This window comes from Rhea americana, unplaced genomic scaffold (genome assembly GCF_003343005.1).
Source record: "Rhea americana isolate MKP2758 unplaced genomic scaffold, rheAme1 scaffold_185, whole genome shotgun sequence".
In the NCBI taxonomy this organism is placed as follows: domain Eukaryota; kingdom Metazoa; phylum Chordata; class Aves; order Rheiformes; family Rheidae; genus Rhea; species Rhea americana.
Genome location: NW_028185983.1, coordinates 244,683 through 261,465, shown reverse-complemented (window position 1 = coordinate 261,465; position 16,783 = coordinate 244,683). Strand labels below are relative to the sequence as shown.

Sequence of the window (16,783 nt, the reverse complement as noted above, 5' to 3'; positions counted from 1 at the left end):
GTCCAACTGATACCCAGAAACAATTGGACCACTTTACATCTTGATCTCATCTTTTGGCCAGGTTTATGATATGGACTACTCTCTGCTCTAGCAGAAACCCTTTTCCTCAGGACAGGTAAGTTTAATTCTTAAAATCATTTGATTCCCAGTTTGATGAAATATTCAGCTGCTCTGCATATAATATATTCCATTTTGCAGCAAAAACAATCAGTAATTCACTAACTTGCATTAGACAACAAGGCTGAATCTCTGTCTCATGAATAATAATCTGATGAGTAAAAGAAATTAAACATCCATTTATAAACAAAATAGATACTAATTTTTCATGAATATTCCAATCTTGTCAATAAACAGTTAACTGAGAAGCTTCCTAAGGAACAGAAAGCCTCAACGTTTATAGCTTAAACTGACTCCTATATTTTATTAAATTAGCATTGGATATATTTTTCAATTAAAATTTATGCTTCGATGAACAAAAACATGCTTAGATATGATTACAGGTGCTGGCTGATTTTAATCATATTTAAAAAGTAACAAAAGTATTCGAGGCATCTTCATAAACATCAGCAGCTTCTTACCTGTTCTGAAACTCCAAAAGTTCACTGTTAAGTTTTCCAGTGTCTAATTCTGACCAAAGAATATCATAGTAGCCATTAACTGTGTCAATTACATTGTTATACAGATTATAGAGTTTCTGTAACAGATTCAGTTGCTTTTTTATCTCAAGTAACTGAGGATACTGTGTAATAGGCAAACCAAAAAGATCTTCTCCGTTAGTATAGGTAATGTATTTCCGAAAGAGATTATCAAATCGATTCTAARAAGAGAAATAAAAAATAAGTAAGTCAAAACTCAAGGTCTGGCATTATGCTCAGAGCTGCCTTAGCGAATAAAATCAGAAATAATCTAAAAATATGTATAGGAAATGCTAACAACTTACACTGTCGACAGCTATTGTTTGAGATTTTCCTGAGAATAGTAACTTTTAGAGAATGAGGAATTCAGAGGCACATCCTTATAAGTTGGCAGGGAGGCTGTTTTCTCCTTTTGGCACAGTGACACAAGAAATAGTAAATGTGAAACCTGCACTTGAATGAGGTGGAGTATGATATGCAAAGCAGTGAAAGGTGGATATACCAAATTCTACCTCTATGTGTATGCWGTGACGTTCTTTTAACGAAGGCTTGCAGTAAGGATTACTACATTTAAGTAGCAGTTAAAGAAAATAAATTTACTTGTCAATTTTTGTATTACTGAAGGAATGCAGGAGGAAATCAGACTAACTGCATTGTGGGAAAAGGAAAACAATTAGAAGCCATCATTACAGGAACAGAAAGTAACCACGGTATGAAGAAACATTTCAGCAGGAGAAGCAGATCATTTGAACGGAAACCTTTGGGGGAACAGCAGGAGAGGAACAATGAGATTGGGCAAAAGTGAAGCCTTGTGAGGAAAAGACATAAAACATAACCATGAACGCAAAAACAGCTTATAGACAAATATACTAAATTTGAGAGTAGGCTTTCACATTAGGACATCTGAATCTAGTAATTATTACTCATTATCTATGCAGCCTTTCTCTTGTACAGCTCCTGAAAACATGATTTTCAACATCAGGATTCTTTACAAACTCATAGAAAAAAAATCTAATTAGGCTTCCTTTAAGTTTAAAAACAGATTTTGTCCAATCAGTAACCTTACTTATCAATGAAAATTAGTTCAGCTACTCTGATTCACATTCCCAAAGCCTTCAGGTGTAATTTTTAACCAATGCCTTGGAATTAACAGTACCTGAAATATAGTAAGCCTGTCACTGGCTTCCTGAGGCTCTAAGCCGACCACCATTGGCCCATTCTAGGAGAAGAAAAAAAAAAAAAAGAAAGAAAGAAAAGAAAGAAAGAAACAGTTAAACAGTGAATTTAGAGGGAAATAATAACCATAGCTTATTTCTAAAGAGAAAATTCTAAATGCTAAATTCAGTCATAATGCTGCTGCAGGATTTCACCCCTACATCATGTAAAAGCTGAATTGAGAGATCACACAGTTCCCTACAAAACTGCTTAGTTTTTGGTACAGAACACAAAAGGCAATTTATTTTCTTTTTAATACAGAAGGAGTCTTCTTAACGCTGTAAAACACAGGGAATGGAAACTCTCCCTAGAAAACCAGAAAACTAGAAAACATAGTTCTTTTTTCAAGGTAAAAATCAGCATTAATTAGAAAGTGATACAAGACTGGTTCAGCTTGGCTCATTTATATTCTACTGAGAAGGAGAAAATAAGAGCTGGAGCAACTGGTACTTATATTCAGGATCAGAAAACTTACATGCTAACACTTGAAATAATTTCTCATTCATTCCAACCTTCACATTTGTGTGCTCTAACAAGCTGCATAACGTAAAGCCTTACATATCACCACCTTTTCACTGAGAGCTGATTAGTAGCACTATAGGCTTTAGTTACGTGTACACAAAATAACAAAAGCCTGACATACATCTAACTCAAATATCACATTTGTAAGCAAAAACATCTTCCAGCAGAGATACATCCAGAATTCTTCTGTGTCCCTAGTGCTCCGCAAAAACTCCTTTAGTACAATGCACCATGGAGACTCACCTGATCATAATCCAAATAGAAGTGTGCACAGTCGTCAATAAAAGTCACCACAGTGCTGATGAGCTCTCCTCTGAAGTCTGGCTGCAAAGAAATCAGCTGGTTTTGTACCTCCTTTGCCCGGACTAGTAGTTTTTCCCAAGTGTAGTTCAAAGTGTCCACTTTGTCTGTCTCTTCCTTGGCCACAAGTAGATCATACTTGTTTAACATAGCATAGGACTCCTGTCAGAAGGTTGGGTCAAGATACGGAAAACAGTAACTGAAGTTAATTTTACACATACATGCATGCTAACATTTTAAATACTTAAGAATAGAGAATTATTTGTTAGAAAGAACAGGAAACTTGCTGTTTTGCATAGCAATCTGCACCAATCTAGCAAACCAATGCCAAACTGAAAGAAACATCGAAATGAAAACTAGTTAGCTCTCCTTAGCTCCTTACCTTTCACACAGCTTTCTGTTTGTGACAGATTTTTTGCCTTAGTGCAATCTGCCTCCCTAAAAACTACTTCAATTAAAGCCTACAGATTTTAGTTTCATTTAATAATGATGTTATTCTGATATGTGCCTTATTTACCATGACCCAGGCGGAATATTGCAGGAAGCGATCTATGAGGAAACAACCAACCAGAGGCCTTCAGAAAAGTGAAGCAAAAAAACCTCTGTTCCATATGCACATTTAAGCCCCACTTCACTTTTTCAGCACAAAAACAGTAGGAAGCCATGTGAAAAGTTACTACAACTAAAATATTGTAACTATTTCAAAAGTGATAGCTACTTCTCATTAGCATAATTATAAATCTGCTCTCTGCTCCTCTGTTTTCCCAGAACATTGATCTCCATTTATATCACCAATTTGTTATCTACCACGTACAGAAACTGTATATTTTTATTTCTGATTTGACTAGAAGCCCTATGCTTCTGGTCAAATGAATCTATTCTTGTAAATGAACTTCTTTAAGGTTGTCAGTTGTCCATGTTTTTCCACCCATAATATATTTCACTGGCAAAGCAACCACTCCTACGCATTTTCATACAACATACCCTAATTTGCCTGACATTAGCTTTCTCCTCCTCTGTAGGCTAAGCTGCTGCAAAAATTTTAAAAAATGATAGGTAGGAAAACCAATTCTTTTCATATATGATTAGACTTCTTCTAAAGAATCAAAAAACTTTCTTATTTTCATTTCCCTCTCATCTAAATCATTCAATTTCTGCTTTACTCTGCTTACTAAGCCACCTCTTGTCTCAATAAGTTTACATTTGTCCTAATCAGAATTACTTGCATAAAAGGTGTCCAGGAAGCATTAACACATAGGAAAACATATCTTTTCAAAGTGTATTGTTAAGCTTTAACTCAGAAAATAATTGCTTTGTACAAACAGTAGCCATGTATGCAACAACCTTTTTAATTACCTCAATAGGCCCAACTTGAGAGTCTATGGAGATCTGTAGCTCTCTAATCTCCTTTAATGTAGACATGACTGTTCTTATATCATCCAGATCCTTGATGGGGCGATTTAATTTCTTGCCGGTTTCCTCTATAAAAGTGAAAATGGTTTCCATCTCTGTTCGATACTTCTTATTACAATGGTACCCCAGCTTTGTCATCCAAGCTTTGGCTTCTGCTCTCAAGGCTAGTTTCAGATCAGCTAAAAAAAATGAACAAGTAACAGATATTTAGATTTACAAATTTTCTTAAGATGTACTTTTAACCTTGTTTCAACACATGCTCTGGTTTTTCAGTTTAGCCATCCGCATACAGAGGAGGTGAAATCTCATTGTCACATTCGAGTTGTTTATAGAGTTGTTTGCAATTCAGTTTTCTCAGAATACACCATCTTTCCTACAGTAATCCATTGGCTGGACTCCATACTTTTCCTGTCTTGTTCATTTACCACTATACACATTCCTGTCTTACACATCAGTAACAAACCGATCAATATTCTCATTTGTCTCAGTCTAACATCTTTGCAAAAACTAATCTTTTATAAAATCATGCACGGAACAGAAAAACTAAGAGCCTGATAATTGAAGCTAAAGAAATAGAAAGGAGGTTTGGTTTAATAAAACCAAACAGTCCATCCAACTTTTAAGAGTTTCACCTTTAGCATCAATAGAACCAAATGACAAACCTTAAGAGTATAAATTGAAGTCTTGCTGAGTTGCTGCGCAATGTTACAACAACTCAGTCTGTTTCCCTGGAGCTGTGCCATTCTATACAAATTTCCTCCTCACACATCTTCACAAAGGAGTCAAAAAAATCAATACTACCGCAAGCATCACATAAAATATTAGCTGGACAAAATTTCAATCTTGACACAGATATCTATCCATTCACTGTGCAGATTTCACTTGTATTTCTTCCTTTTGACACAGTCCCTTTTTCCATGCTTAGCTCTCACAAAAGACCTGATGGGTCTTTTTGGTTTATCAAATATAAGATCTAGCTTGCCTCCCTTGGCTTGAAACAGCCAGCTTGTTTCTGCAGTTCTTTCCAGCCAAGCTTACTGAARGACAGTTGGTTGATACCCCTCCCTTATCAAACACTTATGAAGAAACCATCCTCTTTCCTCAACTTCAATATACACTGCAAAATCAGCAGCATGCATTTCTTACAGTTCATTATAGATTGTTAGTGCTGTGTTATTCTACTGTAAAATGCTTGTGCAAAACTTAGTTGTGTGATGTGGGATCTAAGTTTGTGAAAAGTGAATATTTGATCCCTGGCTTCAGTAGCAAAGAGAGTATCAGCAGCAACATACATGCTTCACTTAACGAATTGTGTTAAATCAGAGACTTTTTTGTTGATATCAGCCGCTCAGTTATGTTTCATGACATGCAGCCAGGAAAGGACAAAAATGAGATCAGCGTGTCATCTTACTCCCATAAATCTGCTTATGGGAGTCACTGAAAGAAGGATAGACAAACATCTACCATCCAATCTGTAAGTAAGCAGATACATCCAGATGGAGCAAGAAACTCCAGCTGAACATCCTTGTGTTAGATAAGTGTTTTGTTTGTATGGATTTACAGCCAGAACAGCAAACAACCATTTTTCTCTTTCTCCTTTCCATCTTTAACCTAGTTAACCTTTCCAAACCTAGGCACATTTCTTCTTCCTGTTGGAGTCAGAAAGTATATATCTCAAGACAGAAGCATAAAGCTTAACTATACCAGTATACAGTGCAATAGCTCCCACGCAGATGTATTCAGGCTCAGAGTTGATTTCCAGCTCCAGGTCTCGGAAATGAAGAATCTGAGATTCAAATTCAGAGAGCAATGGATTTCCCATCACAAATTTATCAATAGTTTCCTCCTTGTCCTTTTGCCATATATGGTGGTAACGGTTGAAACTCTCCAAAGCTGTAAGAACTTCCTGAAATACGTTAGAAGTTCAAAGAAAGATTCTGAGCAAATAGTAGTATACATATAACTTCTCAGCATCTACTAGTCAAAACATAAAGTACTCAGTAATGGAGAGGGTTTCATCTCCTCTCCACTCACTAAACAGAAGGCTATTAGTAAATTTATACTCAAGCGGGTGTACGACTTGCCAGTCACTGTATGCTAACCATTTTCTATTTGCCACCTCAGTTACTGTATTTTCCAATGAAGTGATTCCTCAGCCAGCAAAATCCCAAGAAACTATGGGATATGGATGTGGGATGTAGAAATAAAATACTTCTTTTGTTTAAAATATAGTATACTTGTCCAATAGCAAAAACTTATGTAAATATGCCCTTTTCTTCAATTTCCTCCAGTATCCTTCCCTACCGTTTACTGGGCAAGCAAGTGAACCTTGAACTCCAGGTCCCAAGGTAAGAAAAATAGCCGTAACTAAATTCATTCTCTAAATAATGAAGTTAAGATAGAATTTTTTTACACATATAATATTGGTGATGTAAATCTTAATTCTACACTCAATTCAGGTATCTGTGATCTAGAAATTACTTAAGGAGTGTGCAACAGAATTATTTTTCTGGTTCTCAAGGATTCAGGAAAATGCCAACCAGTAGACAAATCTCATCACCACAGCTAATTAAAAAAATAAATGAGAGGTGATTGCTACTAGAAATAATTCACATCGTGACTTAAACACAGTATTTACATGCCTTTAAGCTGGAGGGAAAGGTAAAAGTTTCCAGTTACAAAAAATTATGTCTCAAAATACCAAGATAATTATCCACTGTTACCAACTGCACTTTAGTTTTCAGTGCAAGCCTATATGTCATTCTGCTAGTTATGGTTTAGCACCACTAAAGTTATGAGGTTTTAAGTCAAAAATTTCCATCCAGCAAGGCTCCACAGTGAGGTTGGACTGGCTTCCAGGAGGAATTTGTGCAGAGTTCTCCAAAGAAATACCATTTCTAAATCTACAGTTTACTGCAGGGAATAAGAAAAGGACAAAGAAAACATGTATACCCCTTAAGCGATCTCCTAACCTCCAGCAGCACATTCTATGTAGCACTTTGCAAATGCCAAGTGGACAGCCAGTCTTCTTCCAAAAAGCTTGATAAACTCTGCATATTAGGCCAGAATTCATGCTGGCTGCATTAGAATTTCTATGTGACTAAAACAACATTTAACACACTTGTACAATTACTAGCAGTTTTGTGTTAATTATATATATGCAACTATATTTAATGTTTTTAATGATGCTTTATCCCCTGGAGAAATGTTTAACACTGGGTACATTTTACCTTCATGTAATGCTTTCAAAGAATAATTGCAATTTTGAAGACACACATGTTCTCGAGCCACTGCCTCCGATTCATTCATGTGTTTAACCAGTGCTTTAAATGCTCACACTTACTGCCCAAGGATATTAAAGTAATACACTAATATCCCTTAGAAAATGATATTAAATTAGCATGCCTATTGTCTTACCTTTTTTGTAGAATTAATAACAGTGCTGAGTACAGATAGCAATTTAATAATTTCTTTGTTCTCTGAAACATTCTTGAAGTAGTTCTTGCTTTGCTCTGGATCAGACAAATTGAATGACGGTGCACTGGAAACACTATCTATAAAGGCAGAGTCAAATACAGAAGCAGTTGTAGAGTAAACATGGTTTAGGCCAAGTAAATTTCTACAGATGAAAACTCATGACCTCCTTCTCAATAAACACACATTTTAAAATTAAGTGTTCTTATTAATCAAAAGGGCAGTTAAAAATCTAGGTGGCTGACAAAGCTACAACACTCATAAACCTGGTTATTGGGGAGAAACTTCCTTCTTCTGGATTTCCTGCCAAATCTGGAAAAAGTTATACTCTAATCTTTCAAATATAATCTTCTCTTTTCCCTCTCCCATTCCCTGAGTGATTCATTGAAATGTCAGCACTGACCAGATCCATACATTTTCTTATTTTCTCAAATATGTGGAGTAAATCACGATGGACAATTTGAAACTGAAATTAAGATTAAATCCTATAATCTTATTACAGTCATGTCTCAAGAAGTAAGAAGGATACAAGGAAGGTCCATTAGTTACAAAAATTTGAACTTACCATAATTTTTTATTTCATTTCAGGCAAGACAAACTCTTGGTTTTCACCAAACAATTTCTTAAATAGTTCAAGTATTACTTCCCTACTTTTAGAGCGCTACCCTAAAACCATGCAATGTATTTTTGAAGTACCTGAAGTATAAAGTACAATTAATTTGTTTTTAATTTAAATAAGTCCACATATGAGCAACACAGCAACGAAAGATACCATCTTAAATTTCCTTTGAATTAATGCCTTCAATGACAAGAGGTGGTACAACTCAGAGAGCCACAAAACATTCCCTTATTCAAATCCACACAAGGACAAGCACCTTCAGGCAAGCCTGGTCTCTAATTAAAAAGAAAAGTTCTGCATTGTTATTGCATTCTATTTCTTCCCAGAAGTGGTTTAAATTTTATGAAGTCATTATTCTCTTGCTTTCAATGCATTTTCTTTTTAATTTCCTTTAACATATATTGTGTAAATCACATTTACCTAAAATTCAAATTCAGTGATGTCAGAGTTTATCATTACCATGCATGTTTTTCATTCCTGCCTCTTTCACTCCATCATCAGAATCACTGTCTCTGCTCTCGCACTGCAAATCAGCCGCTTTTCTCTCTGACATTTTCTTCTATAGAAGAAATAAAAAATCATTTTCTATTTTCAGTAGTTCTGAACCTTTCTTTTTTTAAAAAGTAAGGCTACTAAAGACACAAACCTTTGATATTCTCTCCTTACTCCACTGTCCAACTCCTTTTGTTACACTTACAATGCAATCTACAACTTTATTAAGCGTTTGCTGTACCTCATCCAAAGAGGGTGTCATGATGACATTAGGGATAGATAGGTTAATATTAGTCCTAATGATAGGACAAGTACTTTTTTTCTGCTTAGCGGAATTGTGATTTTCTAAATGAAAGAAAAAAGAAAGAAAGACAAAAAGTTGTTCACATTTTTTTCAGGATCTCAATCTAGGTATTATAACAATATAAACCTATATGTACAACATAGTGGGGAATATTGAATATCATTTCTTAAGGAAAAAAGATTTATGAGTAATTTACAACAGACCGTGTGCTGGTCAGCAGTCTACAGCAGTATAAGCAAAGCTAAGTGCCATACTATTTCTCTCCATGAAACTCCTTGTCAGCTTGTTCAGTGCTGCTATAGCCTCTGTTTAACAGAAAACCACTTTATCCAGCTTCTACTCCCAGTTTCCATAAGCTCCTTAGATTCTCGTCATATTGCATGTCTCATATGCTATACAGATAAAAACCGATTGTATTGTTTCTGTGACAGTAAGAGAAAGAGAATACACCTTATTCTCTAGCTCTTTCACATAGTTTTATGCAAAAAACAAAGTCAAACGGGTAACGTCTTATCAAGTCTGATTTCCTACACACACTCAACTGCATATAATGTTTAATATCCATTTCCAAAAAGTGGAGTCAGTCCTAGCAGAAACAGCACCACCATGGCACGTTTCCCCTCTCACAGGAAAAAAAAATCCCTTGGAAAAATATCACATTATCAACTGTGGCATAACAAACAAGCTTAATCAAAAGGTTTTCCCCTCTTTTACATGTCTGGCTCTGTTTGAAATGGTTCTGGGATATTACATCTAGATAATTTCTTCTCATAGATTAATGAGGAAGCCAAAGCACTGCAAGAAGGCCACCTAAGAAGCTGATCATAGAAGATGCATGGATGCGCTTGCGTATGGTCTCCAGAGTGTTCCGAGTGAGTTTCAGAAGGGCATCAATGTTACAACGATTGAAGTAGGAAAGAAGTTCATTGGCTTCTTCCTCTAAAACTTCCAATTCCTTTCTCTTCCTCTTTGCCAGAGCTGATAGTTCAGCCAATATCTCACTGGAAATGTGGGAGGAAGTCAGGCTTTTTGCCCTTCTTTCCTCTTCTGTGGATAAAATAACATTAATCTAGTTAGTTAAACTGACTAGGAAACTTAAAAACACAATAAAGCAACTACCCAAATGCATCTGAAGCATACTTAATCTCTACAGGAATACGATTCTGGCTAGATATAACCCATTTGTCATCTGTACCTCAGTTTATTGGTCCTTACTCCATACCTACTCCTGTTAATCTTCTCTACTCAGTCTGAACTGGCATAATTACCATGAGAATTTAGATAGTACTTCTTAACATTCAGTCTCTAGGAAGTCCAGCTGTTAATTAATGTAAGTAGCGGTTTTTATAGGATTAACACTTAAACACGCAAGTTAGCTTGATAATATTGGTCTATTTTGCAGATGTTAGATAATTGTGAGATTATCCATCATTACCCAGGCAAATTCAAACAAAAGGCTTTAGACACTAGACACTGGTTAATACTTCAGTCAACTGTGCTACAATGTCCCCCAAAACATATTATGAACAGGGAGAAGGAACAGAAGCACAGAACTACAGTATCGTCTTACCTGAACTTTTCCCATTTATTTCTCCAGTGTGCACAACTGACTTTTCATCTTCTTTTGTGCACTGTAACTCAGTTTCAAGTAACATGTTAATCAGCTCATTAGCAGCTTCTTCCACCAGTGAGCTTTTTAAATGTAAAGTCTGGGAACCTTTTCTACAGAGCTCCTGTTATGAAACCAAAACAAAAATATGTTCTTGCATTCCTTATTCTTTTGATTATTTCACAGTCATATTAGCCTTTATCAACACAGATTTCTAGACCCCAGATTAATCAGAAAAAGCTCAGCACACAACACTATTTTTAAATTGGTTTGTCACAAACTTTAGTTTTGGATTCTTGTGCCAAACAAGATATCACAACTGTCTTTCAAAGTTGGCGTAACTTATTTCCTAAATTACATAATTCACGGCGTTAATGTTATGAATCAGCTACTATAATATACAGTTCTAATAAAATGTTCACAAAAGCAAGTATTTCTTCAACTTATTTCTTAATTTTCTTAACTTTGCAATGCATACATGGGAGACCTTAATGGGTTTCCCAATCATTATGGTTTTATACTAATTTGCTGTGCCGTAAGGAATATAAGCCAAYTGTATTTTCCATTTACAGTTAAGTATGTGGTAAAATCCATAGAAAGCTGTACTTATGATTAGAATAAACAGAAAAGTTATAACTGGAGGGGAAGAAGAAAAAAAGAATGGGATTTAATGAAAATCAAAGCTATATTAAAGTACAGGTTAGATTTGTTTTTTCTTTAAAACATAAGGTAAATTCATGAAGTACACTTTAGCCAAGTATAAATTTTATCTATAATTGTCTTTTAATTTTTTCTTCTTTGTTATCTCCTGTTTATTTAAGCTCACTCAAACCTGGATACATCTATTTAATTAAAATCAGTAATTGGAAAAATTCTGCCTGTAGCAAGATTCAGTCATTTCCAAAGCTTTAAGACAATCTTTGATCTTCCCAAAGGTTCAGTCTAGTTGAGAAAGAACCTGGGTCTGCTTTGCTATATCAATGTGTCTCTTAAACAAAATGGTATGTTTTTTATCCTCCGTGTGCCTATTCTTGTAGCAGCAACTTCTTTAACATGAAGACATCTTTCAGATGATAAAACTTACTTCTACTCCTTTCTAACTAAAAGCTAAAATAAGTTAACAAATCTCAGTACTAGTTTCGTTGTATCCCTAACTAGGATTAGTACATCACTCACTCTATTTAACTCACATTGATAAACCATTGCAGTGTTATGATTGCTGTTTAGCAGTTCAAGCTTTCTTTCAGGAGATTAACATTAAGCAATATTAATTATTACATAGTACTGAGAAAGTTTTCATGCTCACTTTCTTATACATTTTTACTTTAGAGAATATACACTTTAGTAGTAGCCCTACCAGGACAGTAGCAGCAGGATCAACGTAGAATTTTATGGATTTTGAAGTTTCTAAAGGTAAATCGCTCAATAAATAAATAAAAAATTAAATTTACAATATTAACGACAAAAAGCCATCATGATGGACAGAAGAAGGAGGGCCAGTAAGAGAGAGAGAAAGTGAGAGAACCAAAGCTTTTGTTTGTAGCGTTTACTGCACAAGAAGCCAAGGATGGGGCACACACTACTTGATCTTCTACTGCCTTTTCCAAGGCAAATTCTATTTCAGGAGGGAAAAAAAAGTTATAGACATTATATTCTAAAATGCTAGAAGCGCTCACAATTGCCTTATAAAAGAATAGTTCTGGTATTTACTTTTTTACTAATTTAATCAGCTTTCACCTAACTAACAGCTAAACTAACTAGACTAACAGCTGAAATGGTTACAGTTCATCCTCCTGTACATATAAGTCTTTGGATGGGGTAAAGGAAGAAGCTCCTCTCAGAATACCTTCATACAGGAATCCAGGCTTCTGAGTATATATTGAACGTCTCATTACCAATGCGAGCTCGAGAGAGCTCGAGATTAAGAAACACAATTAGTTCTGTGGTATTTACTCTCTCAGACAACCAAGTGCATTTGTCATGGGGCTCTTCACAGGCATGAGACGGGCAATTGCATTACTTAAAGGCACTAAAAGGCAACAAGGACAAACAGAGAATGCCAAGGGAAATACATTCAAGCTGAGTGCTATCAGAGCATAAAAGGAATATCATAGAGTAGCTGGCTTGACATTAAGCTCAGAAAGGAATGTCTCACCTCAGACATCTTTTCATTTGGCATTTGTGTTCATTTCTAAAGTTCCAGTTAAATAACTAGGTATTTCCTTATTTCATTTTCCTACACGTTCTTCATTAATTGTGCAGTATTTCCATCTCACAAGAAAAGGAAAATACCTTAATTGAAAGGCACTGAATTTTTTTTAATGAAAATTTTATCTAATAACCTCAGTCTTTTGGAGAAATTCCTCACAGTTCAGCGGTTCATCTTCTGGCAACTCACAGAGAGGCACATTACTCATTTCTTGAAGGACAGCATCAATACGAAATTCAACCAAGTCATTCACTCGATCAAGCAATAACTCCAGCTCAGCTTTTGAAGCAAACAGAAAATTCAAAACACGCATGAAAGTTTGAAATAATAGGGTTTTCAGAGTCTTGCTTGATTTTTTACTTCAAACCATATTCCATTTCACCAGAATTCTATACTTCCAGCAGTTCATATTGCAAGGTTCACCACTGAACTCTTAATTAATGTTTTGCACAACATATGCTCGTCTAGCATATGCTGCACATAGTTTATATATTTTTATAATATTTTGTATTATCCTTCAGGTTAAAATAAGCTTAAAGGATATACATTTCAAACAGAAATACAAAGATATTAAAATTCAGTTATGTGCTATTTCAGGAATATATCTCTTTTTCTTACAGCTTAATTTAGTATTTACTTGGACAGCCCACTAGCAACAGAAACTTTTGACAAATAAAATGTCCATCCTTCAAAAAATTTTAGAAATTAAGTAATAATCAACATACTGAAAGTTTTACAGTTTTGTAGCATGCTTTTCAATGCTGAAATTGAAATAGCAGCAAGGTGCCTGTTTCAAACTAAAATTACTTGTATTGAAATTAAATACTTGAGTAGAACGTCAAGTAGTCATGCAAAATGCACTTTAATTGTTCAATTAAACTAAAAAAATCACACTGTAACGGCTTAAGTCATTTCAAACACCAAAGTGTGTTTGATGTAATATTAAAGCTGAAGCAACAGAAATTTGGCATCTTCAGAAACAATATGATATTCTTTGTGCAACCTTGTGCAATTCACTGCAGTCTTGTGATATTCTTTCAAAAAGTCTACAAATCCACCTGTTTTCTGAAGCTGCTCCCCAGGAAAGTGTGTGTGTGTGTGTGTGTGTGTTTTAAAGAGATTGACTTTAAAAAGAAAATTTAATAGGACAAGCTATTGAGCAGTGCCAGTGCAAAGTCAGTTGAGATATTATTCCCTCAGAAGTTGTTTTGTATATAAAGAAACAGAAGGCAAAATTAGTAAAAGTATGAAACTTGAGAGCTCTTAAGAAAAAGTAACTATTGTTCTTTGAGGTCAGAATACACAACAGTTTTTGTGCACTATTTTATGTTTAATTTAACCATACTGCCATCACATCCAAATTAGCAAATATGGAAAAGCTGTGAAACAAAAACGTGTTGTTTTTAAACAGTTTTCGTGAAGTTCAGGATAGATGGGAATTGCCATTTCTTTCATGTATAAGTCAATTTAGTGCAAGTCATTAAAGCACAATAAGCTTAATAATATACCCTATATTCATACAGAAATATATGAGCATAGAAATATATGAGCAGGAGAAGGCAAGCAGACTTACCTAGCTTGTAAAAAATTGTCTTTATATATTTCTCAACATTCAAGGATGTCCAGCTCAATAACATCAGACCTGGCTGGATAGCATCGTCTATATTAGCTAACCAAGGAGTCATCAACTGCTCAATAGGGTGCTGTATTTTCAATTTTATTCTTTTATATTCCACTAGCATCATCTGAAATAAAGAGAGTGAAAGCATTAGTTAATAATTACAGACATAGACCTCTTTATGTCCATGTATTTATCATGACTTAAATTAAGATAACTCCTCTGCATATCACTGCAATTCTTAAGAGACAATAATTTGGGAATTTTTTTCTAGTATTTTTGGCAAATGTTCAATTTTTCACTTTTCATATTAATGCCAGTGCTACTTTACATGAATGAAGAAATTCATCTTTATAGATAGGAGAACATTTTTTAGGGAACAGCTTGCATATTTCAGTTCCTAAATGAATGTTCTGGGAGACAAAAAGCCTAAGAATTAATTCATCTAAATGAGGTTTTTCAGCAGCTTTATTAGACCACCTCTTCCACAGCTTTAAATTGTTATTTATTTTTAAATAAAGCTAACTCATCTTTAACCTCCTTACAGTTTCACATATTTTGCAAGAAACAATCCTTACAATAGCTTTAGGGCTTGACACAGTATTTTTTCTTAGTTCAGAATAAAGTCATCCTTTGAAGCCATAGTCTTCCGAACACATATTGTTGAACCCTCCTCTTCAATCCTCTAGACCTGTCATTTCATACATAGACAAAACGACCCACGGGATTTAAAGGATGAGAAAAAAAGAAGTTCTGGCTATTCCACAAATTTCTATGTCAAAGACTGGTGCAGAAACTACACTTCCATTTGCTGTTTACTGGATGTTTTGCACTTTTAAAAAGAATATACCACCTGCTCGTCCCTCCCACTCTGTCAAAACAGAGTGTATCCAATGCTGACTCCATTATTGGATGACAGATAAATTACTTATCATTTAGAAAGCTGGCAACATAGTTAGGCATCCTGTAAATCTCCTTTCTCCCCATCCTCAACCATTTCCCAAGTTCTATAGACAGCAGTGTCTTCTGCCCTAAATAGTGTCTCGTGAGTCTAAAAGATAAAAAATAGACTTCTCTTTTTTTTAATGTATAATACTTAGTCATCTTCTTTACCTCTCCTGTTTGTATAAAGCCTAGACATTTTAATATACTCTCGATACCTCAAAACAACTAAAATAAACCTACCTGCAAACTGTTGATGTTCTTTTTATATAGCTCTCTATTTTGCTGAAGAGTACATGCAAATGGTGGGATTTCTAGGCACATGTGAACCATGCAATCTGTTTCTCTGATTAAAGTTATTATTTGAGGGTCAAAATTCACAAATAATTCTCCTGTTTCTGGAGATTTTACCAAGAGAGATGCCTGAAGTCCTGTTTTAGCCAATTCAATCTGCAAGAAACAAAGTCATTTTTCCTTATCAAACATGTCAGTACAAAAACACATTTCTTTTTGGACACAAATATCAGCTTGGCACAATCAGATACTAAAACTAAATATTGATCTTTCTCTGGAGATATTCAAAACCCACCTGGATACAATCCTGTCTAATATGCTCTAGGTGACACTGCTTGATCAGAGAGGTTGGGCTACATGATCTCCAGAAGTCTCTTCCAACATCAACCATTCTGTGATCCTGTGATTGCTATAAAACTTTATTAATGTAACCTGTATGTACCTGAATGCTTACCAAGCAAATTAACTTTTCTTCATAAGATAGATATTTTCCATAAGCAAATTAACTTTTCTTCATAGCATAGATATTTTCTGTAGGTTCTTCAATTTTGTAAGTCCCATTCCGTGGTCAAATATTAAAAGCAGAGTCATGGACTTTTTGACTTCAATCCTCTGAAAATGGAAATCTCATTTCCTTAAAACTTTTTGCACATTCTGAATGCTAAACACAATCTCCTTGATGAACTACATTTCGTCTTGCATAATTTCTTCAGACATGTTTTGTTACTGATTTCAAGTTTCTTTCCACTTGTTTCGTACTACCTAATAGTTATGCTGGGCTCCAATCTTACCTACAACTCCTAATTATATCCAACCTTTGGGTAAATTTAAAGAAGACTAGAATTAATGTGAATTATTGATTTTTTGTTCTTGAGTGGGAAGCCTATTCACACTATTGGTGTAATTGCCATATTTGAATATTATAGTACTATCTGCTATATTGTTATTGTACGTATTATTAGAAGGGAGAACAGTCCTAAGACTACGTATGGAAAGCTTACTGATACCAAGAAGAAGTCCTGGCTTAGGTAAGGAAAATTTCCCTACAGGAAATAATTTGCTGCTATTCCTATTTTCCAGTCCTCCTTTTGCTGACATAATGTTATTGTTCATTATTTACTTCTCAAATTTGATACA

General features: G+C 34.9%; 1 protein-coding gene across 1 annotated transcript in view; it reads right to left on the bottom strand.

The window, feature by feature from the left end:
- The window catches only part of DNAH5 (dynein axonemal heavy chain 5), a 198,939-nt gene that overhangs the window by 85,445 nt on the left and 96,711 nt on the right, over positions 1-16,783 (bottom strand). The window contains exons 17-29 of the mRNA XM_085302093.1: positions 15,596-15,802; positions 14,366-14,537; positions 12,926-13,071; positions 10,545-10,707; positions 9,785-10,021; positions 8,825-9,015; positions 8,638-8,737; positions 7,503-7,639; positions 5,790-5,991; positions 4,029-4,264; positions 2,616-2,834; positions 1,792-1,854; positions 579-817 (exon numbers count right to left, since the gene is read on the bottom strand). Of these exons, the coding sequence (XP_085158219.1) occupies positions 579-817; positions 1,792-1,854; positions 2,616-2,834; positions 4,029-4,264; positions 5,790-5,991; positions 7,503-7,639; positions 8,638-8,737; positions 8,825-9,015; positions 9,785-10,021; positions 10,545-10,707; positions 12,926-13,071; positions 14,366-14,537; positions 15,596-15,802 (2,312 nt within the window). The remainder of the gene's footprint in view (positions 1-578; positions 818-1,791; positions 1,855-2,615; positions 2,835-4,028; positions 4,265-5,789; positions 5,992-7,502; positions 7,640-8,637; positions 8,738-8,824; positions 9,016-9,784; positions 10,022-10,544; positions 10,708-12,925; positions 13,072-14,365; positions 14,538-15,595; positions 15,803-16,783) is intronic.